The following is a 20,013-nucleotide window of genomic DNA, read 5'->3' on the forward strand; positions in this document are numbered from 1 at the left end:
GATGAATCTCAAAAATATTAGGTTAAACAAGAGAAGTCAGATTTTAAAAAAAGGTACATATTGAATGATTCCATTTATATGCCATAAAAACTAATTCATGGTGATAGAAATCAGATGGTGGAGGTGGGGGGCCTGACTGGAAATAGGCACAAGGGAACCTTTCTCGAAGGAATGGGCATGTTCTATTTTTTTGTTTCTGATTACATAGTTACATGGGTGTATACAACTGTCAAAATTCATCAAATTGTTTAAGATTTTATTATGTATTAATTATATCATTTTTATTTTTATTTTTGAGACACAGTCTCACTCTGTTGCCCAGGCTACAGTGCAGTGGCACGATCTTGGCTCACTGCAACCTCTGCCCCTGGGGTTCAAGAGAGTCTTGTGCCTCAGCTTCCCGAATAGCTAGGATTACAGGCCTGTGCCACCACGCTCAGCTAATTTTTATATTTTTAGTGGAGACGGGGTTTCACCACGTGGGACAGGCTGGTCTTGAACTCCTGGCCTCAAGTGATCTGCCTTCCTTGGCCTCCCAAAGTGTTGGAATTACAGGTGTGAGCCACCATGCCCAGCCCAATTATACATTAATTATATGTTTAAAATCTATTGCAGGGGCACATGTCATCAGGACCTCCTGAGGCGGTGTCATGGGGGAAAAAAAGACTGTTGCAAATCAAGTCAGAAATACATTTTTGGAAACAAGTTACACTGCATTATTACTGGTTTAACTCACATATGTAAATACAAGCACTAAATGGACAACAGTTTGTATTTTTCATTTCAATGTAACTTCTAAATCAGTGTTAGTTTTTTTTTTAATTGGCTAGGGTATAAGGAAGAAACCTTATTATGCAAACTGAAACATAAAGTGGCACTTGATAGAACATGATTCTACCTGTATATATCAAATAAAAGTATGTATAAATTACTTGTAGAACCCAAAAGATTTCCAACAAATGCATTTATACATAAAACTAATTATGGTTTTTGATTATTAAGAAAAGTTACTGCTCTCCTTAAGAGTATAAAAAAGGGTCAAGCTCAAAGGCGTTCCTATGAATACACTGAAGCTACTGTTTAGAAGGCAAGGATATAAGTTCAATTGTACTGAACCAGTTAAGCCCCATGAAATCCTCTGAATCTTTCTGCTGTCAGCCTGTAAAACCTGCAGGTCTCTGGGAAATCATCTAACTAAGATCCAGAAACGTGAATTAACTTGTCCAAGGCTACACAGTCAAAAATCAAGCTGGAATAAAAATTCAAGTAGCTTGTGTCTCTGTTATGATCAATTAATTCGGCAAACATATTTTAAGTATCTATCCTTGTAGGTTCTGAGGGTAAAAGGACACCAACTTGCCTTTAAGAAATCTCACTGCCAAGTAGGTCAATGATAAAACCTGACATTACTCTCACACTTCATGACTTTTTAAGTTTTCACATGTATTGTGAAGTGACCACAATAGTATTATTGTCCTTATTTTACTGATAGGGAGAGAGACTACATATAAGTAGTAGGTAAAGCTTCTAGGTGGATCATTAAATAAACCAGAGGTAAGTTGAGATTTGTATATTTTAAAAAATCAATTCATAAAGTATTTATGAAGTATGTCACTGTAATTTTAATCTCATTGTTTAATACAAGTTTTTTAAGAAATGTAATTTTATGGGACTATAACTGCAATCTCTGCTTTTCTGTGTTTCTTTCTTGTTTTCTATGTTCACACTCTTTGTGAACTTTCCCCCATGGTTCAGTCCTTGATTCTCTGGTCTTCACTCACTGTATTATGTCTAACATTCAGTCTGCTTTGGTTCTCATAAGGATATGACTTCCAGATGTGTATTTCTAACCCTAAACTCTCTCCTTATATTCAGTTCCATATTTCTTTTTTTTTTTTTTTCTTTTTTGAGACACTGTCTCACTTTGTCGCACAGGCTGGAGTACAGTAGCACAATCTTGGCTCACTACAACCTCCACCTCCCGAATTCAAGTGATTCTCCTGCCTCAGCCTCCCCAGCAGCTGGGATTATAGGCAGGTGAAACCACGCCTGGCTAATTTTTGTATTTTTAGTAGAGCTATGTTGGCCAAGCTGGTCTCAAACTCCCGACCTCAGGTGACCCACCTGCCTCGGCCTACCAAAGTACTGGGATTACAGTCATGAGCCACCGAGCCCGGACTCAGTTCCACATTTCTAATGGTTTGATGTTTATTTCCATATTGATAAGCTTTCACTTCAAAATCAACTCACCTATAAAATGAAATTCATCATTTTTCCTGCAAAACCATCCATCTATCATTTCTCCTTAAGCTCCAAACCTGAAATCTTAGAGCTACCTTTGACCCTTCCCCTCCCACAGCCAGCAAATCATCATCTTTTCCTCACACTGTTTCCTGAATCTTTCACTACCCTGGTTTAAGCCTTAACTACTCGTATCTGGATAATTAGGGCAGCCTTCTCTCTAGCCCCTGCCTCTAGCTCCTGTCCCTGTATCTTCAATACATTTCCCACATCATCACCAAATTAGCCTTCCCTCTTCCTTGCTTTCATGTAGTCATTATTATCCTGCTCAAAAATCTTTGAGGCCAGGCGTGGTAGCTCACGCCTGTAATCCCAACACTTTGGGAGGCCAAGGCATGCGGATCATGAGGCCAATAGATCGAGACCATCCTGGCCAACATGGTGAAACCCCCATCTCTACTAAAAATACAAAAATTAGCTGGGTATGGTGGCGCACGCCTGTGGTTCCTGATACTCGGGAGGCTGAGGTAGGAGAATCACTTGAACCCAAGAGGCAGAGGTTGTAGTGACCTGAGAGTGCTCCACTGCACTCCAGCCTGGCGACATAGCAAGACCCCAGAAAAAAAAAAAAAAAAAGGACTTTGATACCAATTCAATATTCTACTGAAGAAAGCCCAAACATTGAAAGTTTCTCAAAATCTGGCCTCAACTAATACTCTTCTCTATGGGAACCTACTGCTATGGCCAAAAGGATCCACTCACTGTGCCTCAAACATGTCTTACACTTCCCTACCTCTTAGTCACGGTGCCTGCTCTTCTCCTGTCTCTTAGAATGCCTTCAGGCTGTCCTCATTCTTCCAGTCCCTCTCTGATCATACCTCCTCTAGTGTACCTGAGCTCTAAGGCATCTTTCACCTTTGACTTTGCATGGCACATACTGTCTATATTATTCAAATATTATTCAAAAGTCTTTTTTCCATTTCATGTACATGTATTATCTCTTCAGGTGGACCTTGGAGGTCAGGGACTAGTCATATCTAATTATTTAAAGCTCCTAGGTCACCAAGTCCAGGGCCTTGCTCTCAAGTTAATGTTCAATAAATCTTTGGTGGTTGACTGACAGCCAAAGCTGTTTTCTATCCATGTGGCATTTAGAGCAGAAATTTTCCATTTAAAAATACTTTTGGACATACTCCGTCTTAGCTGAAGAAAAAAACATGTTAACTCTATTTTTTATGGAAAAATTTCCAACATGTGTTGACTCCTATCTAGTTACTGGGATGGTGACTTGAGGATGGCAAATGCTACATTTCTAAAACTAGACAATGGGACCAGTTCAAGAGACAGGGTCTTCTAAACAGGAACATCTTTGGCCTGGACAGTTTTAATACTTAAAGTTCACTAACCCTTAGTTACCTTCAAAATTAGGTTAGCTCTAATAATTGTTTAATATACATGAATTTTACGAAGTGAAATTTATATAACTGGCAAAGCAGGCCCTGGAATCCTTACTTCACTATAATGGACATCCATCATCCCAGCATCTTCTTTCATTGCTCCTTCTTCATCTATATTGGGAGTAATTTTCTTGAAGGCTGAACATCCATTAGGAAATAATTCTGTGTGAATAAAAAAAACAGTGGAGTAAATTGATGAGAAAGCATTTAGTAAATAACAGTGAGCCTTACAGAGATGGGCTATTTAAAATAAAAACATATTTTTGTAAGAATCAAAGTCTTAAGTACAATTTTCACTTGCAAAAATTTTAAAATTTGTTTCCATCTACTACATATTTTATTAGCTTCTCCCCTACAAAGTGAGCTTAAGTTACTTATGAGTAAGTTTTATTCTTTGACTACGTATCATCTTCAATGGCTAGTATAGGTGTTCACCTAGTGCAATCTAAACATTTTTTAAACTTTGACCCTGTATACATTTGTGTTCTATCACCTAAACAAGAGGGCAGGCACTTTTCAGGTAACCACTAAGTGATCTTTGGTAACCATGTCTAGTGCCTAATTTCACTGAGATGTGGGAGAGGAAGTGAGATGTTGGAGAAGGTCTGGCCTAGGACTTTTAAGAGTCAGGAAATAAAACAGATGGCAGGGATGAAGCATCCTAGAGAAAACAGGATGGGGCACTGAAAGAACCATTACTTTGGCCGTTACATAGACTCAGCTCTATCACTAACTGTGTGATTTTGTGCTAATGCTTATCTCCCTGGGACTATAAAAAGTTTTATCATCTGTAAAACAGGAATAATAACTATGCTATAAATGAAATGTAAAGTGTTTAGAATGGAGCCTAGTACATAAGTACTCAATGAATTATTATTAGCAAATAAGCCTACCAGTAAATAAACTAGCCTTCTCAAGGTAGAATAAAATAATTGCTGCCCCTGGACTCCTGGGAAGTAGGAAGTGAACTCAAGCTGAGAACACCTGCTGTAGGCTTCTGGACTAAATTGTTACTGTCAAGCAAGAGTCTAGGTGTAAAGGCCTCATGGTTCCCCTATAGATTCTAGACAGGGGAACATGTGTAAACATTCCTACTGTCTCTGCCTTTACCTTTATCTAAGTGGTCTGTAATTTTAGAGTTCAAGGAAAATTCTGCCTCTTTATAACATAACCATTGAAAAAGTTTCAATGAAAAAGTTTCCTTCCAATAGGAGCTAGTCACACACATACACACGCACACACACACAAATGGCTGTCGCAATCTACTGTTCTACAATCTAACAGAGATACTTACAAATAATAACTTTTACTTACAACTAAGTACTGGTAATCTTCCTGTTAGAGGTTGGGGAAGGAAGAAGGAAAGTTTAAAAAAATCAGACCTCATGTTGAAGAGATTTCTCAGAATTCTGGTGGAAAAGAGGTTATATATCAGGGCTTGGATTTTTCCAACTCTTCTTGTCTAAATGAAACCTAATCACTAGACGTATATGTTCTGGGTAAGATGCTTGACAGAACATGGGTAGGAACCACACATAGAAGTAGGAACCACACTTCTTTGAGAGAAAGATGAAAGTCTGCTAGGGGAAGATAGGGTTATTTTGAAACACTTTTTTTTTTTTTTTTTTTGAGACAGAGTGTTACCCCGTTGCCTAGGCTGCAGTGCAGTAGCCTGATCATAGCTCACTGCAGCCTTGACTTCCTGGACTCAAGCCATCCTTCCGCCTCAGCCTCCCCAGTAGCTGAGACTACTGGTGCAAGTCACCACAGTCGGCGAATTTTTATATATTTTGTAGAGACCAGGTCTCGTCATGTTACCCAGGATGGTCTCTAACTCCTGAGCTCAAGTGATCCAACTGATCTCGGACTCCCAAAGTGCTGAGATTACAGGTGTGAGCCACTATGCCTGGCTTTGAAATACTTTTTCAAGAAGGGAGAAATACATGGGAGTAGTCAGTGAGTTTTAATTAAGGAAGAAGGAGACCCAGGAATGAAAGTGATATTTACTTTGACCCACCAAGCTGTAGGACCATTTTTGTTCAAATAAAGTAGTTAATAAAAGGCATCGGGCTGGGCGCAGTGGCTCACGCCTGTAATTCCAGCACTTTGGGAGGCCGAGATGGGCAGAGCCGAGATGGGCAGATCACAAGGTCAGGAGATCGAGACCATTCTTGCTAACAGGGTGAAACCCCCTCTCTACTAAAAAAATAAATAAATAAATAAAATTAGCTGGGTGTGCTGGCAGGTGCCTGTAGTCCCATCTACTCAGGAGGCTGAGGCAGGAGAATGGCATGAACCCGGGAGGCAGAGCTTGCAGTGAGCCGAGATCACCACTACACTCCAGCCTTGGTGACACAGCAAGACTCCATCTCAAAATAATAATAATAATAATAATAAATAAAAGGCACTGAAGATAAAACATAGCCTGCTTCATTTCTGAAGATAAGCATGACTAAAATGGTCTGTTATAGACCTTTAGAGAGTTCTATTCGAAGTACTGGACCATAAAAAGATAAGGAACTTTCACCAGAATGTAAATCAATTCCTCATTTCCTTCTTCAACAAAGTCTATGAAAAGGAACAAGTCAGTTGAACAAACAGAGTGTTTAGTGACATGGTTCATTTACATTCATGATGATATTCCTTATCTTGTTGTAAACATGTGATAAACAGTTCTCAGACTAGCAGCTGGTTTGTGGGATACTCTTTGTGCAGTAGTGCATTAGGAGAACTTCTTGAAATGTAGAAAAAACCATTCCACTTAATCACCACTATCAAGTCAAGAGCTCGGCTGTAAAGAAGAGGGCCCAAGACTTGAGTGAAGAGACAAAGAACATAGCCTTTATTGAAGAAGATAGTCAAACCCTGAAGGCCTCAGGCAGCTAGGTCCATAACTGGGGAAAAAAAAAACCCATCTGTTCAAAAGAGATTATTACTTTAAGTCATTTCCAAACATAGGGCTTTTCTAGAATGCTGGGATTTAAGGGAGGATGAAGAAAGGCACACACTCCTATGCCAGAGATGAGATGAGGCTAAAAGCATCTTGCTAGAGAGTCTTCTGGTGTATCTTAAGTAGAAGTAGGAAAAATTGTTTTATCTCAGGAACAAAGACATAAACACCCACTTTTGAAAGTTGTGTCTGGGTTACCTACTGCAAAGACTACTATCGTGAATTTTCAGCTTCAGAGTCCAATATTCTTGTTAAATGTGTTATCTTAATGCATCTGCCTAATAATGTATCTCTACCCAGAGATGACTATATTCCTCCCCCTTTTTGCTAAAGTTATCAACACCCATCAATATCCAATTATATCAGGACCCTTTGCTTGTTAGATTCTTTAAAATGCTTGGAGAAAATCCTGATTCCTCTTAGTTCTAGAAAGATTTTCAGATGAAACAAGTTGTTGAGTCTAGAATTGGCCAGTGTACATATCCCAACAGAAGGAGGGATCTGTTTGAGGGATCTCATGTAGACCTATGCAGCCCTGTAGAGGGTGGTCCTGGAGAGTCTGCTATCACTTTCTCTGGTATTTGACCAGGACTCTTGACCTTGCCGTTTATAGCTGTAACTTCTGTATTCCTGACTGCTGTCCTAGGGAAAACAAGATCGAAACTGTTCAAATAGACACCACAATCCTGAATACATGATATCCCGTGAAAAAAAGTGGGAAGGGGTGTGGAAGATGGGATAGGAGTGCAACCCTTGATAAAAAAGGATGGCTAGTCAGAAGAAGGATAAGAGCTAAGAGTCCTGAGGGGAGGATAAGAAGGGAAAAAGCTATGACTAGGAAAGAATGAGGGAATAAAAACCTTGATGAAACTCAAGCTATCAGATCCTGGATACAAAGACTTGGGAAAGAGAACAACATTACCCTATAAGGAATGAAAAAAAAAAAAAAAACCAGACTCTATGGGAAAGGAAATTCCTTTTCCTGAGTTGATGGGTGAATCCTTGCAAGCCTGAAGCTTTGCTGAACCTAGGATACTGTTTGGTGGTGAAAGAATGCAGAGACTTGACTCTTGTCTTCCCTGGGGGAAACAGTTGTATCCTCTCTCGGGAAAAGAAAAAAGGGAGAATGTGATCTAGAAAGTTTGAGGTTCTCAAACAAAATAAAAATAAGCAAATTCTGACATTTTTATTTTATATTTTTTGGGAGGGAGGAGAATAGCTGACACGCAGTATTACCACTTTGAGGTGCCTTCAATAAAGGGAAGAGAATAGTGATCCTTAAGTCTCTCTGGTAGAACAAGCAAGAGCTCAGGCTGCCTGAAAGAAGTTTGAGGGTAGGGTGAGAGCGGCGACAGGGAGAACTGCATACCACCTTTCCGTTTTCCTGTCAGTTCAGTGCCTGACCCAGTGAAGAAAAGGACCTGGAAATGGTCCCTAGTGGGTGCTGTGTAACCTTCGAGGGGCAAGGGCCCCTAAGCCCTTCCCTGCTTAGGCAATGATCCAATAGGACAAAGTATTTTTTCCCTTAAAAATGCTACACAGTAGAACATCTGCTTCCAATGTGTCAACTGATGAGTAGTATTTTATTCCATCTTGATTTAAAAATGTTTTATCATGTACTTCAGGAGAAACTGGTTAGGAATTAGAGAAAACAAAACATTTTTGGCAGTGGATATGTAACGGATTTAAAATATACTCTAATGCTCCTTCCCTCTTGGCCTCATTATCAAAGGGCACTTAATGATAGAAAACAAAGAGTTCTAAAGGTGCCAAATTATCTTTGTCAAATACATTGATCTTAAGTGTAAATTCAATGATTTTTTTTTCAGTTCTGCACTCAAACGTATTTTCATTGACTCTGTCAATTGCCAGGTCTTATCTAGACTTCAAACAGCTCACTAATGCTTTCTCAGAATGGATGGGAGGTTAACAGATTACAGGTTTTTTTAAAAAAATAGTTTTGGGGGAACGGGTGATTTTTTGCTACATGGGTAAGTCCTTTAGCAGTAATTTCTGAGATTTTGGTGTACCTGTCACTCGAGCAGTATACACTGTACCCAATGTGTAGTCTTTTATTCCTCCCTGGCCCCCACCCCCAGTCCCCAAAGTCAATTATATCATTCTTATGCCTCTGCATCCTCATAGCTTAGCTCCCACTTATAAGCAAGAACATACGATATTTGGTTTCCATTCCTGAGTTAGTTCACTTAGAATAATACTCAGTTTGCATTTTTAACTTGTGTTTTAAATCAGTAGTCGACCTTGGTATAGCTAGTATAGTTGAATCAGCTAATTAAGAAAAAAAAGGTGTTTTGGATCACTGAAGCTAAGCGGGGAAAACCCTCAGGACTTTTACTACTACCACTATTTTAGAATAAGATTTTCTAATTTAGGCAAATAGTGTTCCAGGTTTAAAAATAGATGGCATCAGCAAACCACCATGGCACATGTTTACCTATGTAACAAACCGGCACGTCCTGCACATGTATCCCAGAACTTAAAATAAAATAAAATTTAATTAAAAGAAATTAAAAAATAGATGACACCTATAAATAAACATGTAAATTCTCTTAAACATCATTTTTTGTTTAACATTCAAAACAATATCTTCTCCTCATTAGCGAAGAGTGCTTTGATTTCTATGAAGGATAAATTCTAAAAAACCTTGAGGGTATTATGAAATACATAAATGGCTAGTTAAAAATATTATTCCCACTTCCCGAAACATATCAGTTTGGTGTTTATGCTAGTTGCCTCATGATAATATCCAGAAAAACCATAGCAAGAAATTCTATTTCTAAAGCTTAAGGACTGATAATACAAATAAATAATTCTTGATTTTTCCTTAGCTTTAATGTCTTTGCACTTGTGAAAAAAACAAAAACATTCCAGGGAAATAGTTTTAATATAATTAACTATTTTCAAAATCTAAAAAGTATAGTTTTAGACTTAGTGGACATAAAAATCTTCAGATTTCTACTATTATTATTATTATTTAGATGGAATTTTGCTCTTGTCGCCCAGGCTGGAGTGTAGTGGCGAGATCTTGGCTCACTGCAACTTCTGCCTCTCGGGTTCAAGCGCTCCTGCCTCAGCCTTCCAAGTAGTTGGGATCACAGGTGTGTGCCACAATGTCCGGCTAATTTTTGTATTTTTAGTAGAGACAGGGTTTCACCATGTTGTCCAGGGTGGCCTCAAACTCCTGACCTCAGGTGATCCACCTGCCCCGGCCTCTCAAAGTGCTGGGATTACAGGCGTGAGCCACCATGCCTGGCCAGATTTCCACTAATTAAAAAGATGAGATAATGAACCTATTTCTCTGAAGACATACTTGAAATCACAGTACTCCATTTAAGATTCTCATATCTGTCAGTTTATTTGAAACTTCAGGTGTGTAATTTTAATATTTACTTATACTGTGATTTCATATGCATACCAGTGATTTTTTTAAAAACCCTCAAATGGGGCCTCATTTTGGTAATTAATCTCTTTTTCTGTTTAAAACTCACATATGTATACTAAAAGGAGAAAACTAAAGTATATCAAACACATAGATTGTTCAAAAGAATTCCAGAGTCAGACAGAAAGTGTTAATTTAAAATATAAGTAAAACGAATCTACATTTTAATTATATTTGAGAAGAATATTTTTTAAATTTTATTTATTTATTCATTTATTTATTTATTATTCTTTGAGACAGGGTCTTGTCCTGTCACCCAGGTTGGAGTACAGTGTCCTGGGCTCAAGCTGTGATCCTACCTCACCCTCCTTTGTAGCTGGAACCACAGGCATGTGACACCATGCCCAGCTAATTTTTGTATTTTTTGCAGAGATAGGGTTTCACCGTTCCTGCCCAGGCTGGTCTCAAACTCCTGGGCTCAAGTGATCCACCTACCCATGCCTCCCAAAGTGTTGACATTACAGGTATGAGTCACCACACCTGGCCAAGAATCCTTTCAGAAAGATTCTCCACATGGGTGTTATGTGAGGCAATCAAACACTGAGCCTCAGTGTGAAATGATAGATACATAGTTAACTATAGGAATTCTGGAATTAAAAAATAAAACAAAATATGGCTGTGTTCCTACAGCTGAAGCCAGAGTTATATGACTCCTTTAATAATTTGGTTTCATTTTGCCATACTGTTACTCATTCCACTGCCTTAAAGGAAGTAGCTTGGACATTGAGATAGAGATTTCTTGGCTGCCATCTCCACTGCCAATCGATGTTTAAACCTAACTCAACTGGGTTACTATTTGAGCAGATGCAGTTTGTTCAACGATACTGTTGAGCGCAGTCAACAATACTGTTTATGGAAAGGGACACTTCCAAGTAGGTTTCCTGAATTAGGAATCTTAAATTAGGAATCCAGGGCTGCTGGACCTGAAACCCTTCAAGAGTATGACTCCCTTTTCGTACCCAGGTATCACTGCACTAAAGTGGCTGGAGAGACATAGTCTATGGGTAGTCGGTGATATTAAGACACATGACGGGGAAACAAATAATCTGTGTTATCCTGACTTGAGCCTTGAGAAGAATTTAATTTGTGGCAGCCTTCCAGGGAGGGACAGTCTTGGAAAATAAACACTGGGCATCAGGCCTAGCCCTGTACTATTTTTTTTAATATATATTTTACATTTTATTTTAAAATAGGTACCGGATCTCACTCTGTTGCCCAGGCTGGCCTCAAACTCCTGGCCTCAAGCAATCCTCCAGCCTTGGCCTCCCAAAGCACTGGGATTACAGGCATGAGCCACTGCACCTGGCCACCCTGTACTATTTAACTTTTCTCGTAATCTCTAATGAAAGCAGAAGGGACAACAAACAATCCAGTCTTCTTTTGTAACAGCTTATTTTTAACACTGAATGAGGCCAAGGGTGAACATATTTTTCAGCATTCAATTATATCATAGTTAAACTACAAAGATAAAAAGCTATTATGCTAAATGAAAATCCCCCCATCTCTAAAAACAGAAATATCTTACTTTTTCGATGAAGAAACTCTGCAACTAGAGCTGCTACATGGACATAACACATCGCAGCCTGAAAAAGGATGACAGAGAAAGAACTGTCAGAACATGCTCAAGGTATTCTGAAGGGCTGTTTAGAACAAAACTTTAAGTAGTTACCTCTGAAAAATCTCCATTTTTAACATGAATTTTGGCCATGCTATCAAGCCAGGTTTTCCTGAGCTCTGGGGTGCTTGCATAGGACTTGGCTAAGCTATACTGGAGATCAATTAGCATTTCAGGGTCTTTCTCATGCTCCTTCATTTGGGCAGTGGCCATAAGAACAGTGCGGATTCTCTTCGTCAAGTCTTTGACTTCTGTGGGAAAGGCAGTTGCCTAATTTCAAAACAAACAAAAAAGACATGTTTGACAACAATATCGATGTGCTCTAAGGCTTGTCATCCAATGCTGAGGACATAATATGATTTTCACTTCCTGTTACAGTTCTTGGTATATTGCATATAGTACACTGAAAGAATTTTAAATAAATTATTTTTAAAATATGTAACTAGCCCAGGCTTCAAAGGCTCTAACCTTGGTGGCAGTATATTCACAGGACATAAAAGCATTAGCTCTGGAGTCAGACTGCCTGGCTTTGAATCCCAGATCCTCCATTGTGAATTCCATAGCCATGGGAGTGATCTTTGTTTGCCGTTTTCTTGTAACAGTAACTAAAAACTGATAGCTTACTATGTGCCAAGCACTGGTCTGGGTTCTTTACAGGTTTTAATTTTTACAACAACCCTATGAGTGAAGTACTATTATAAAAAAGTGTTTAAATGCTTGACAGAAGTCTCAAAATTGGTAAACATAGAGACAGGATTTTCACCTAGGCAGTCTGGCCCTAGAACTGGTGCTCTTAGCCAGCCTTTCATTCTGATGAGCATACCTACTCCATTCAGTAACTACCACATACACTAAGGTGAAAACCATACTGCAGAAATTTCTATTTACGCAAATGGGAGGTCATGAATCACAGAACACTCCAGAAAGTTTAGAGCGATCATTAAGTTTTCAAAGTTTGTTTTGGCACCAAAGTTCGTTTTTGAATACCAGAGTTTCCTCTTTACCCTAGCCACTGCTAAGGAAGTCCTACTGCATCCTCTTAACCCCCACAGGAGTAATCACAATTATCTATATGATTCAGAGATGATGACGAAGAGACAGGTACAGGGGTTAGGGCGCTTGTCAATATGAACACAATATGTGGGGGAAATGGTTTGAAAAACTGCCTTCTTGATCAGGAGCAGTGGCTCATGTCTGTAATCTCAGCACTTTGGGAGGCCGAGGCAAGTGGATCACCGGAGGTCAGGAGTTCGAGACCAGCCTGGCCAACATGGTGAAACCCCATTTCTATTAAAAATATAAAAAATTACCCAGGCGTGGTAGCAGGTGCCTGTAATCCCAGCTACTTGGGAGGCTGAGGCAGGAAAATCACTTGAACCCAGGAGGTGGAGGTTGCAGTGAGCCGAGATCGGGCCATTGCACTCCGGCCTGGGCAACAAGAGTGAAACTCCGTCTCTAAATAAATAAATAAATACAATAAACATAAAAAATAAAAACTTAATCCCTTTAAAAATAATAATTATATACATAAAGTTCCTTTCTATAAATAGAGATCCCATTTACCAGGGGAAAGGCATATCTTTTTGTAATAGGGTTTGTTGGTAATGACTGCCATAACAGAATAACACTAAGTCATTTCATAAATGAGTTATGGAAAAGAAAAAGATTTCCTATCAAGGAGAGAGTATACAAGCCCCATTTACTCAGAAAAACTTACCAATCTACCTATATAACATAGTATTAAGGATGGTAACAACTGGTAAAAACAATTCCTTAGAGTATAAGCATAAGTGGTGTAACTTGTTTCTATGCTCACAAGATTAGCTGGAGCATACACTGATCCCCTGGGGAACTAGTAGAACTGGCTGGAAAGCAAACTTTCCCAGCCTGAGAGCGGTTGGCACTACACACAGTTATTTTTCAGTGCAAGCAACATTCCTGTGGGAATATTTTTTGGTACATAGATTCTACACATCTAAACATCAAATACGCTGTGACTATGAGCTTTTAATTTTTTTCAGATTTTACACAATATTGTCAAACTGTGTTGGAAAATGACCTTTCCCAAGAATGGGGATGATTCATTCTTCTGGGAGGAAAAGTCCTACTGGGAAAGGATTCTTCTTCCCTTGTGTACATGTGTCACCGAAGATCAGAACCTGCACTCTATGCAACGAAGCAATAGATGAATTTTTATAGCGCTATGTAAGTTTTAAGCATATAGGAAAGAAAGCAGAACAGTGGTCAGAGTCTTGGGTTTGGCCTCGGCAAACTGGTGCTTAAGAACAACAGCCTTGGTGTTAACAGATAATTTTCAAAACTCACAAAACCATCAAATAATGAATCCCTTCTGTGCCATTCCTCATCCATTGGCAATGAATCAGGCAACTGTTAGCTATTCTAAATGAAATTTTGTGAAATTTCAAATTCGGTGCTTATTTAACCAATATTAAAAGTGGTGACAATTGTTAAGAAATAAAGGATCTATATATTTTCTGAGCAAGTTTGGAAATGAAGCCCAGAAAAAAAATTCAGATTCAACTTGCCATAACAAGTATGAATACACAGTATATTCATTCATCCATCCACTAAACTGATATTGAATATCTGCTATGTACCAGGCAGTGTTCTAGGTACTAGAGATACAGTGAGGTCCAAGACAAAGCCCTTAACTCATAAAACTCACATTCCATACATTCTATACTATCAAAAGTTGTGAATCCAATGACAGTTTAAGAGTTTAAACTTCCCTGATAGTAAAGGTGGTTATAATTTATTATTTGAAATGAAAACATACCTTCATAGGTCTGTCACTATTTGCAAAATTATTGATAATGAATAAAGACTCCTGAAATCTTGATCCTCCGCTTAGTGCTACATCAGCTATCAGTTGGCTTACAGCAATTATTATCTGTGAGAAGAAGTAAACATTATTTTCCAAATATCTTCTGAACAAATGCTGCCTATGCTCACAATTTTATAAGTACATAAGCACTCACATGAAATGCTTCTTTTAAAGATTCTACACTGTACCAGCATAATGTATTTTCTTCATATATGAGGGGTTTACATTCTTCTGCTGAAATCGTAACTTGAAAGGCCTCATTTCAAATTTTAAAGGATCTTTCTTGGTTAGATGTAACAATTTTTCAAAACTCACAGGACAGCCAGATCTAAAACTATTTTCGTAACAGTGAACTGATACAATGGTAGTCAGGTCTCCATTTTAAATATGCTTTCTAGGTTGTAGCTGCGGCAAAGGTGAGAATAAATCATGTTTTTCTTTGATGATTTCTCATTCTTTTTCATTAGTCTATTTGTTGGCTGGAATTCCAAGTCCAGTGCCTCAGCAACTTTCTTTGTTTTTGACCAGGGCTTACCTAGTTTAACAAAAGTTTATGCAATGGACTTTGATGGTACTTTTTATTTTTTGAGACAAGGTCTTACGCTATTGCCCAGGCTGGAATGCAGTGGTATGATCTTGGCTCATTGCAGCCTCGACCTCCCAGGCTCAGGTGACCCTCCCACCTCAGCCTCCCAAGTAGCTGGGACTACAGATGTGTGCCACCACACTTAACTAATTTTTTGTATTTTTGTAGGGACAGGATTTTGCCATGTTGCCCAGGCTGGTCTCAAGCTCCTGGGCTCAAGTGGTCCACCCACTTATGCCACCCAAAGTGCTAGGATTATAGGCATGAACCACTGCCTTTGACGGGACTTTTAAATCTCTCAGTCTCTCTTGGGTGACTGCCAAAACAATTCATGCTGAGATGTTAATGGCTGGATGCTTTACCACTGGTCCTAGGAAGCAAGATACAGTAATAGCCATGGGTATGGGCTCTAGAGTTGAATGCCTTAGATACAAATCTTGACTTTATCAATAATTCACTGTGTGGCTTTGGGAAAGCTATTTAACCTTTCTGTGCCTCATGTTTCTCATTTGTAAAGTGGCTATGATAAAAATCCCTACTTTGCAGAGGATGAAAGAGATGATAACCATTAGAGTACTAGTTAATCCTTTATTGAGCATTTATTATGTGCCAGTGTTCTAAGTCTTCACATTTATTAATTTGTCTATATTTGAATAAAAGACTTAAAGAAAACTGATGCTTTGACTCAGAAGAGTGAACAACAATGGGGAAATTTCAGGTATATTGACACACAAATTAGAACAGCGCTCTGGGGGAAGGTGGGTTTCCAAGTGCCATCTCATATAAAAGCAAATAGTAAAGGAGCTAATGTGTAATGATGGCTGACTCTAACATGCAAAAGTAATTATATAGCAGACTTTTACAGGAAGCATACACAGTATTCCTATTGGATTTTCACATTATTGATGACATTTTTCAACAAGCTGCTTATGGTTGTCTCCCCATTAATAATCTTGTCTCCAGTAAACAACTCCAATGGGACAGACCATGACAGTAAAGATATAAATAGGACCAAGGATTTCCCATATTATAATGAGGGCTACTGAGTCAAGCAGTCCCAATTGTGGTTTAGTTCAGAGCTATTTCATCCAATAAACCCAAAACTATGGAGATGCTGAATAATAACTATCACGTAGGAAGTAGCTATCTTGTGCTACACATTGTGTCAGGCACTATAGGCACCATACACAACTTATTTTAATCCTCAGGGTAATGCTGCAAAGTGAAATACTCAGTCTCATTTTACAAATAAGGGAACAGGTTTAGCCAGATTGAGTGATTTGCTTAGGGTCACACGGCATGTAAGGATTTAAGCTATGATTTAAGCGCAGGTAGGCCTGATTCTGAAGTCCATGCTTTCCACTAAACTTTGAGACATCTCTCATTTTTAAAATAAGTGGGCATACTGGAGCATGAGAAACATAAACTGTCTTATCTGTTCTGTAAAATCTAACAAGCTTGTTATTTAATCATGTCATTTAATCCTCATAAAAATCCTATGAGCTAGGTAACAATATTTACCCTACTGCATTTGCAGAAACTGAGGCACTGAGAAGCTAAGGAAGTAACTTGTTCTAGGTCACATAGTATGTGGCAGTCCTCAAATTTGAACTAGAGACTGGGCACAGTGGCTCATGCTTATAATTGCAGCACTTTGGGAGGTTAAGGTGGGTGGATCACCTGAGGTTAGGAGTTTCAGACCAGCCCGGCCAAAATGATGAAACCCCATCTCTACTAAAACCACAAAAATTAGCTGGGCATAGTGGCACACGCCTGTAATCCTACTCGGGAGGCTGAGGCAGGAGAATCACTTGAACCCGGGAGGTGGAGGTTGCAGTGAGTTGAGATCACGCCACTGCATTCCAGCCTGGGCGACAGAGTGAGACTCCATCTCAAAAAAAAACAAAAACAAAAAACAAAAATCAAACAAACAAAAAAAAAATCGAAATAGAGCCTATGCTCGTAATGTCTCTGCTCTAGAGCAGCTCTCTTCTGTAGAAATATGACACATGCCACATATGTAATTATCAATTACCTAGTAGCCATACTAAAAAGAGACTTATTTTAATATACTTAACCTAATACAGGTAACATATCATTTCAACATACAATCAATATAAAACAATTTAGATATTCTATTTTTTTCATACTTAGTCTTCAAAAGCCATAACATATTTTACACTTTCAGAACATCTAAATTTAGACTAGCCACACATCAAGTGCTAGATGGCCACACTGTATTGGACTGGGTTGGGTGGCTCTGGATCTTGATCTAGAGGTTAAAGATTGAAGAGAAGAAAGATGAAGAGGCTCTTTTATTTTCACTGACCTGCAGATGTGTCCTCAAAAAGGTTTTCCTTTTGGTATACTCAAAGTTGTTTCTCATCAAAAGATACAAAAGTGCAGATGCTTCGTTCCTGGTTGAGCTAATCTTCGATGTGCAGCACTTTAAAACCTCATAGCAAAATGCAGCACACATGTTTACTCTTCCTTTGAAAAATGCTGAAGGAAACTAAAGAACAGGGAAAACAGAAATAAGTATTTAAAATCCAATCATAAAATCAATAGAGTATCAAGGGCCCTCTATATCCTCACCTAAACCTTTGCTGGGTGCTTTGAGGATACAAAATCAACATAAGGCAGGCTCTACTCTCCAGAGTATTATTGTATATAATAATATAATATATATAAAAGTAATTGCAGTTTTTGCCACTATATAGTGGCAATTACTTTTGCACCACCATAATACAGTAAGCAGGTTCTCAATATGTTTTGAAAGAATGCCTGAAATGATGAATGATGGATCTCAAATGTGGGCTTAAAAATGGGAAGGTCAATCTTCATTACTTACTCTTTTGGTTTATATTTCAACAGTTCCTTTATTGTGAACATCAAAGTGCTGAGAAAATTATAGCTAAAATCTACTCAGCAAGTGAAGTTCATCTTTTAACAAAATGGGATACAGGAGATACACACATGTATCCTCTTCACATAAACACTGATAGTTAAGATACATTTTAGCATAGAAAAGGAGTATGAAAGTGACTAATTATCCGAAGAGACAAGTGGCCTGTTCCTTTAAGAATGTATTCGGTCTGCTTTGTGGAAGACACAATAGACTTGTTACAATTTTCTGTGCTTATAGGTCTAGGCAAGCAAATAATAAGCTGCCTCAGGGTACACAATAGATGTTTTTCAGAGAGTGAAGCTAGAGGGCCATGTTTTAAAAATTATTTCTTAGGAACCTTGAATTTAGACCCACATTATAGGAATCTACCCTTTATTTCACCTTAATACCAAGTGTAATTCTATGCAGATAATGAACGCTTAATAAATGTTTTCTGATTGGCAACTGGGAAATCTCACTAATAATTTCACCAGACTAAACTAACTCTGGATGAAGCAGATACTCTGGTATGAAAATAAACATTTAAGGGAGAGCATAGCTATAGTGTAGCTCATCACTACACTAAGTCTTCTACACACATCACTCACTTCTCTGAGTGGGCAATGGCCAAAATCATCAATGACCTCCTAATTGCCAATTCTAACAGACCTCTTTTCCCCTTTATCTTATTTGACTACTCTGTATACGTCATGACAATGTTGGAACTCTTTCCTTCTTTGGCTTCCATGATATTCTTCTTTCTTACCTTTCTTCCCACCTCTGTGACTGCTCCCTCTCATCTCCCTTACAGATTCGTCTTTGAACCTCCCTTCTATGTTATTTCTCTCCAATGTTCTGCTTTTGATTTTTGTTGTTGTTGTTCTTCTTCTTCAATGTACTATCCAGGGAAAATTAAACCACTCTCATGGCTTCAACTACCACTTGTATGTTGATGCTCCCACTAGTTCACTATGCTCCAAAAATACCGGCCTTTTAGTTCTTAGAATATTCCAAACGGTTTCCCAACTCAGAGCCTTGGCACATGTATGTCCTTCTCCCTAGATAGTTCTTCTGTAAGCTCTTTTTACAGCTGGCCCCTTTTCAATAATTTGGATCTCTCTGTTTGTTTGGTTTTTTTTTTTTTTTTTTTTTTTTGAGACGAAGTCTCGCTCTGTTGCCCAAGCTGGAGTGCAATGGCATGATCTCGGCTCACTGCAACCTCCGCCTCCCGGGTTCAAGTGACTCAGCCTCCCATGTAGCTGGGAGTACAGGTGCACACCACCATGCCTGGCTAATTTTTTTTTTTTTTTTTTACTAGAGACAGGGTTTCACTATGTTGGCCAGGTTGGTCTTGAACTCCTGACTTTGTGATCCACCCGCCTCAGCCTCCCAAAGTGCTGGGATTACAGATTCAGGTCTCATTTTAAAAGTGACAAACCTATTTAAGATAAGATTATCTCCCACAAATCATTTACTGTCTTAGCACCCTGTTTGTTCCTTTCCTAGAACATATAATACTTTTTTTTTTTTTTTTTTTTGAGACGAAATCTTGCCCTGTCGCCCAGGCTGGAGTGCAATGGCGCCATCTTGGCTCACTGCAACCTCTGCCTCCTGAGTAGCTGGGATTTACAGGCACCCGCCACCACGCCCGGCTAATTTTTGTATTTTTGCCATGTTGGTCAGGCTGGTGTCGAACTCCTGACCTCAGGTGATCTGCCCGCCTCGGCCTCCCAAAGTGCTGGGATTATAGGCGTGAGCCACCGCACCCGGCTCATAATTACTAATTCTTTTATTATTTATTTTCTGTCTCCCCTATCCCCACTAAGACTGAATGCTTCATGAGAGTGAAAATTATTATTTATTTTGTATCTCCATTGCATCTCCAGGACCTAGTACAGCACTTGACACAGAGAAGGTCCTCAGTAAATATAGTATGGATGAATGGAGAATGACTCCAAGTCTGGCTCTCCAA

General features: G+C 38.8%; 1 protein-coding gene across 2 annotated transcripts in view; it reads right to left on the minus strand.

Moving 5' to 3' along the window:
- DOCK11 (dedicator of cytokinesis 11) overlaps window positions 1-20,013 on the minus strand; it is a 192,744-nt gene that overhangs the window by 21,237 nt on the left and 151,494 nt on the right. For both annotated transcript variants that reach the window (XM_026451858.1, XM_026451857.1), the window contains 5 exons: window positions 17,484-17,666; window positions 14,521-14,634; window positions 11,778-11,993; window positions 11,634-11,691; window positions 3,754-3,860 (listed from right to left, as the gene is read on the minus strand). In XM_026451858.1, coding sequence (XP_026307643.1) covers window positions 3,754-3,860; window positions 11,634-11,691; window positions 11,778-11,993; window positions 14,521-14,634; window positions 17,484-17,666 — 678 coding nt within the window. The remainder of the gene's footprint in view (window positions 1-3,753; window positions 3,861-11,633; window positions 11,692-11,777; window positions 11,994-14,520; window positions 14,635-17,483; window positions 17,667-20,013) is intronic.

Source organism: Piliocolobus tephrosceles, chromosome 12, assembly GCF_002776525.5.
Source record: "Piliocolobus tephrosceles isolate RC106 chromosome 12, ASM277652v3, whole genome shotgun sequence".
NCBI classification, from domain to species: domain Eukaryota; kingdom Metazoa; phylum Chordata; class Mammalia; order Primates; family Cercopithecidae; genus Piliocolobus; species Piliocolobus tephrosceles.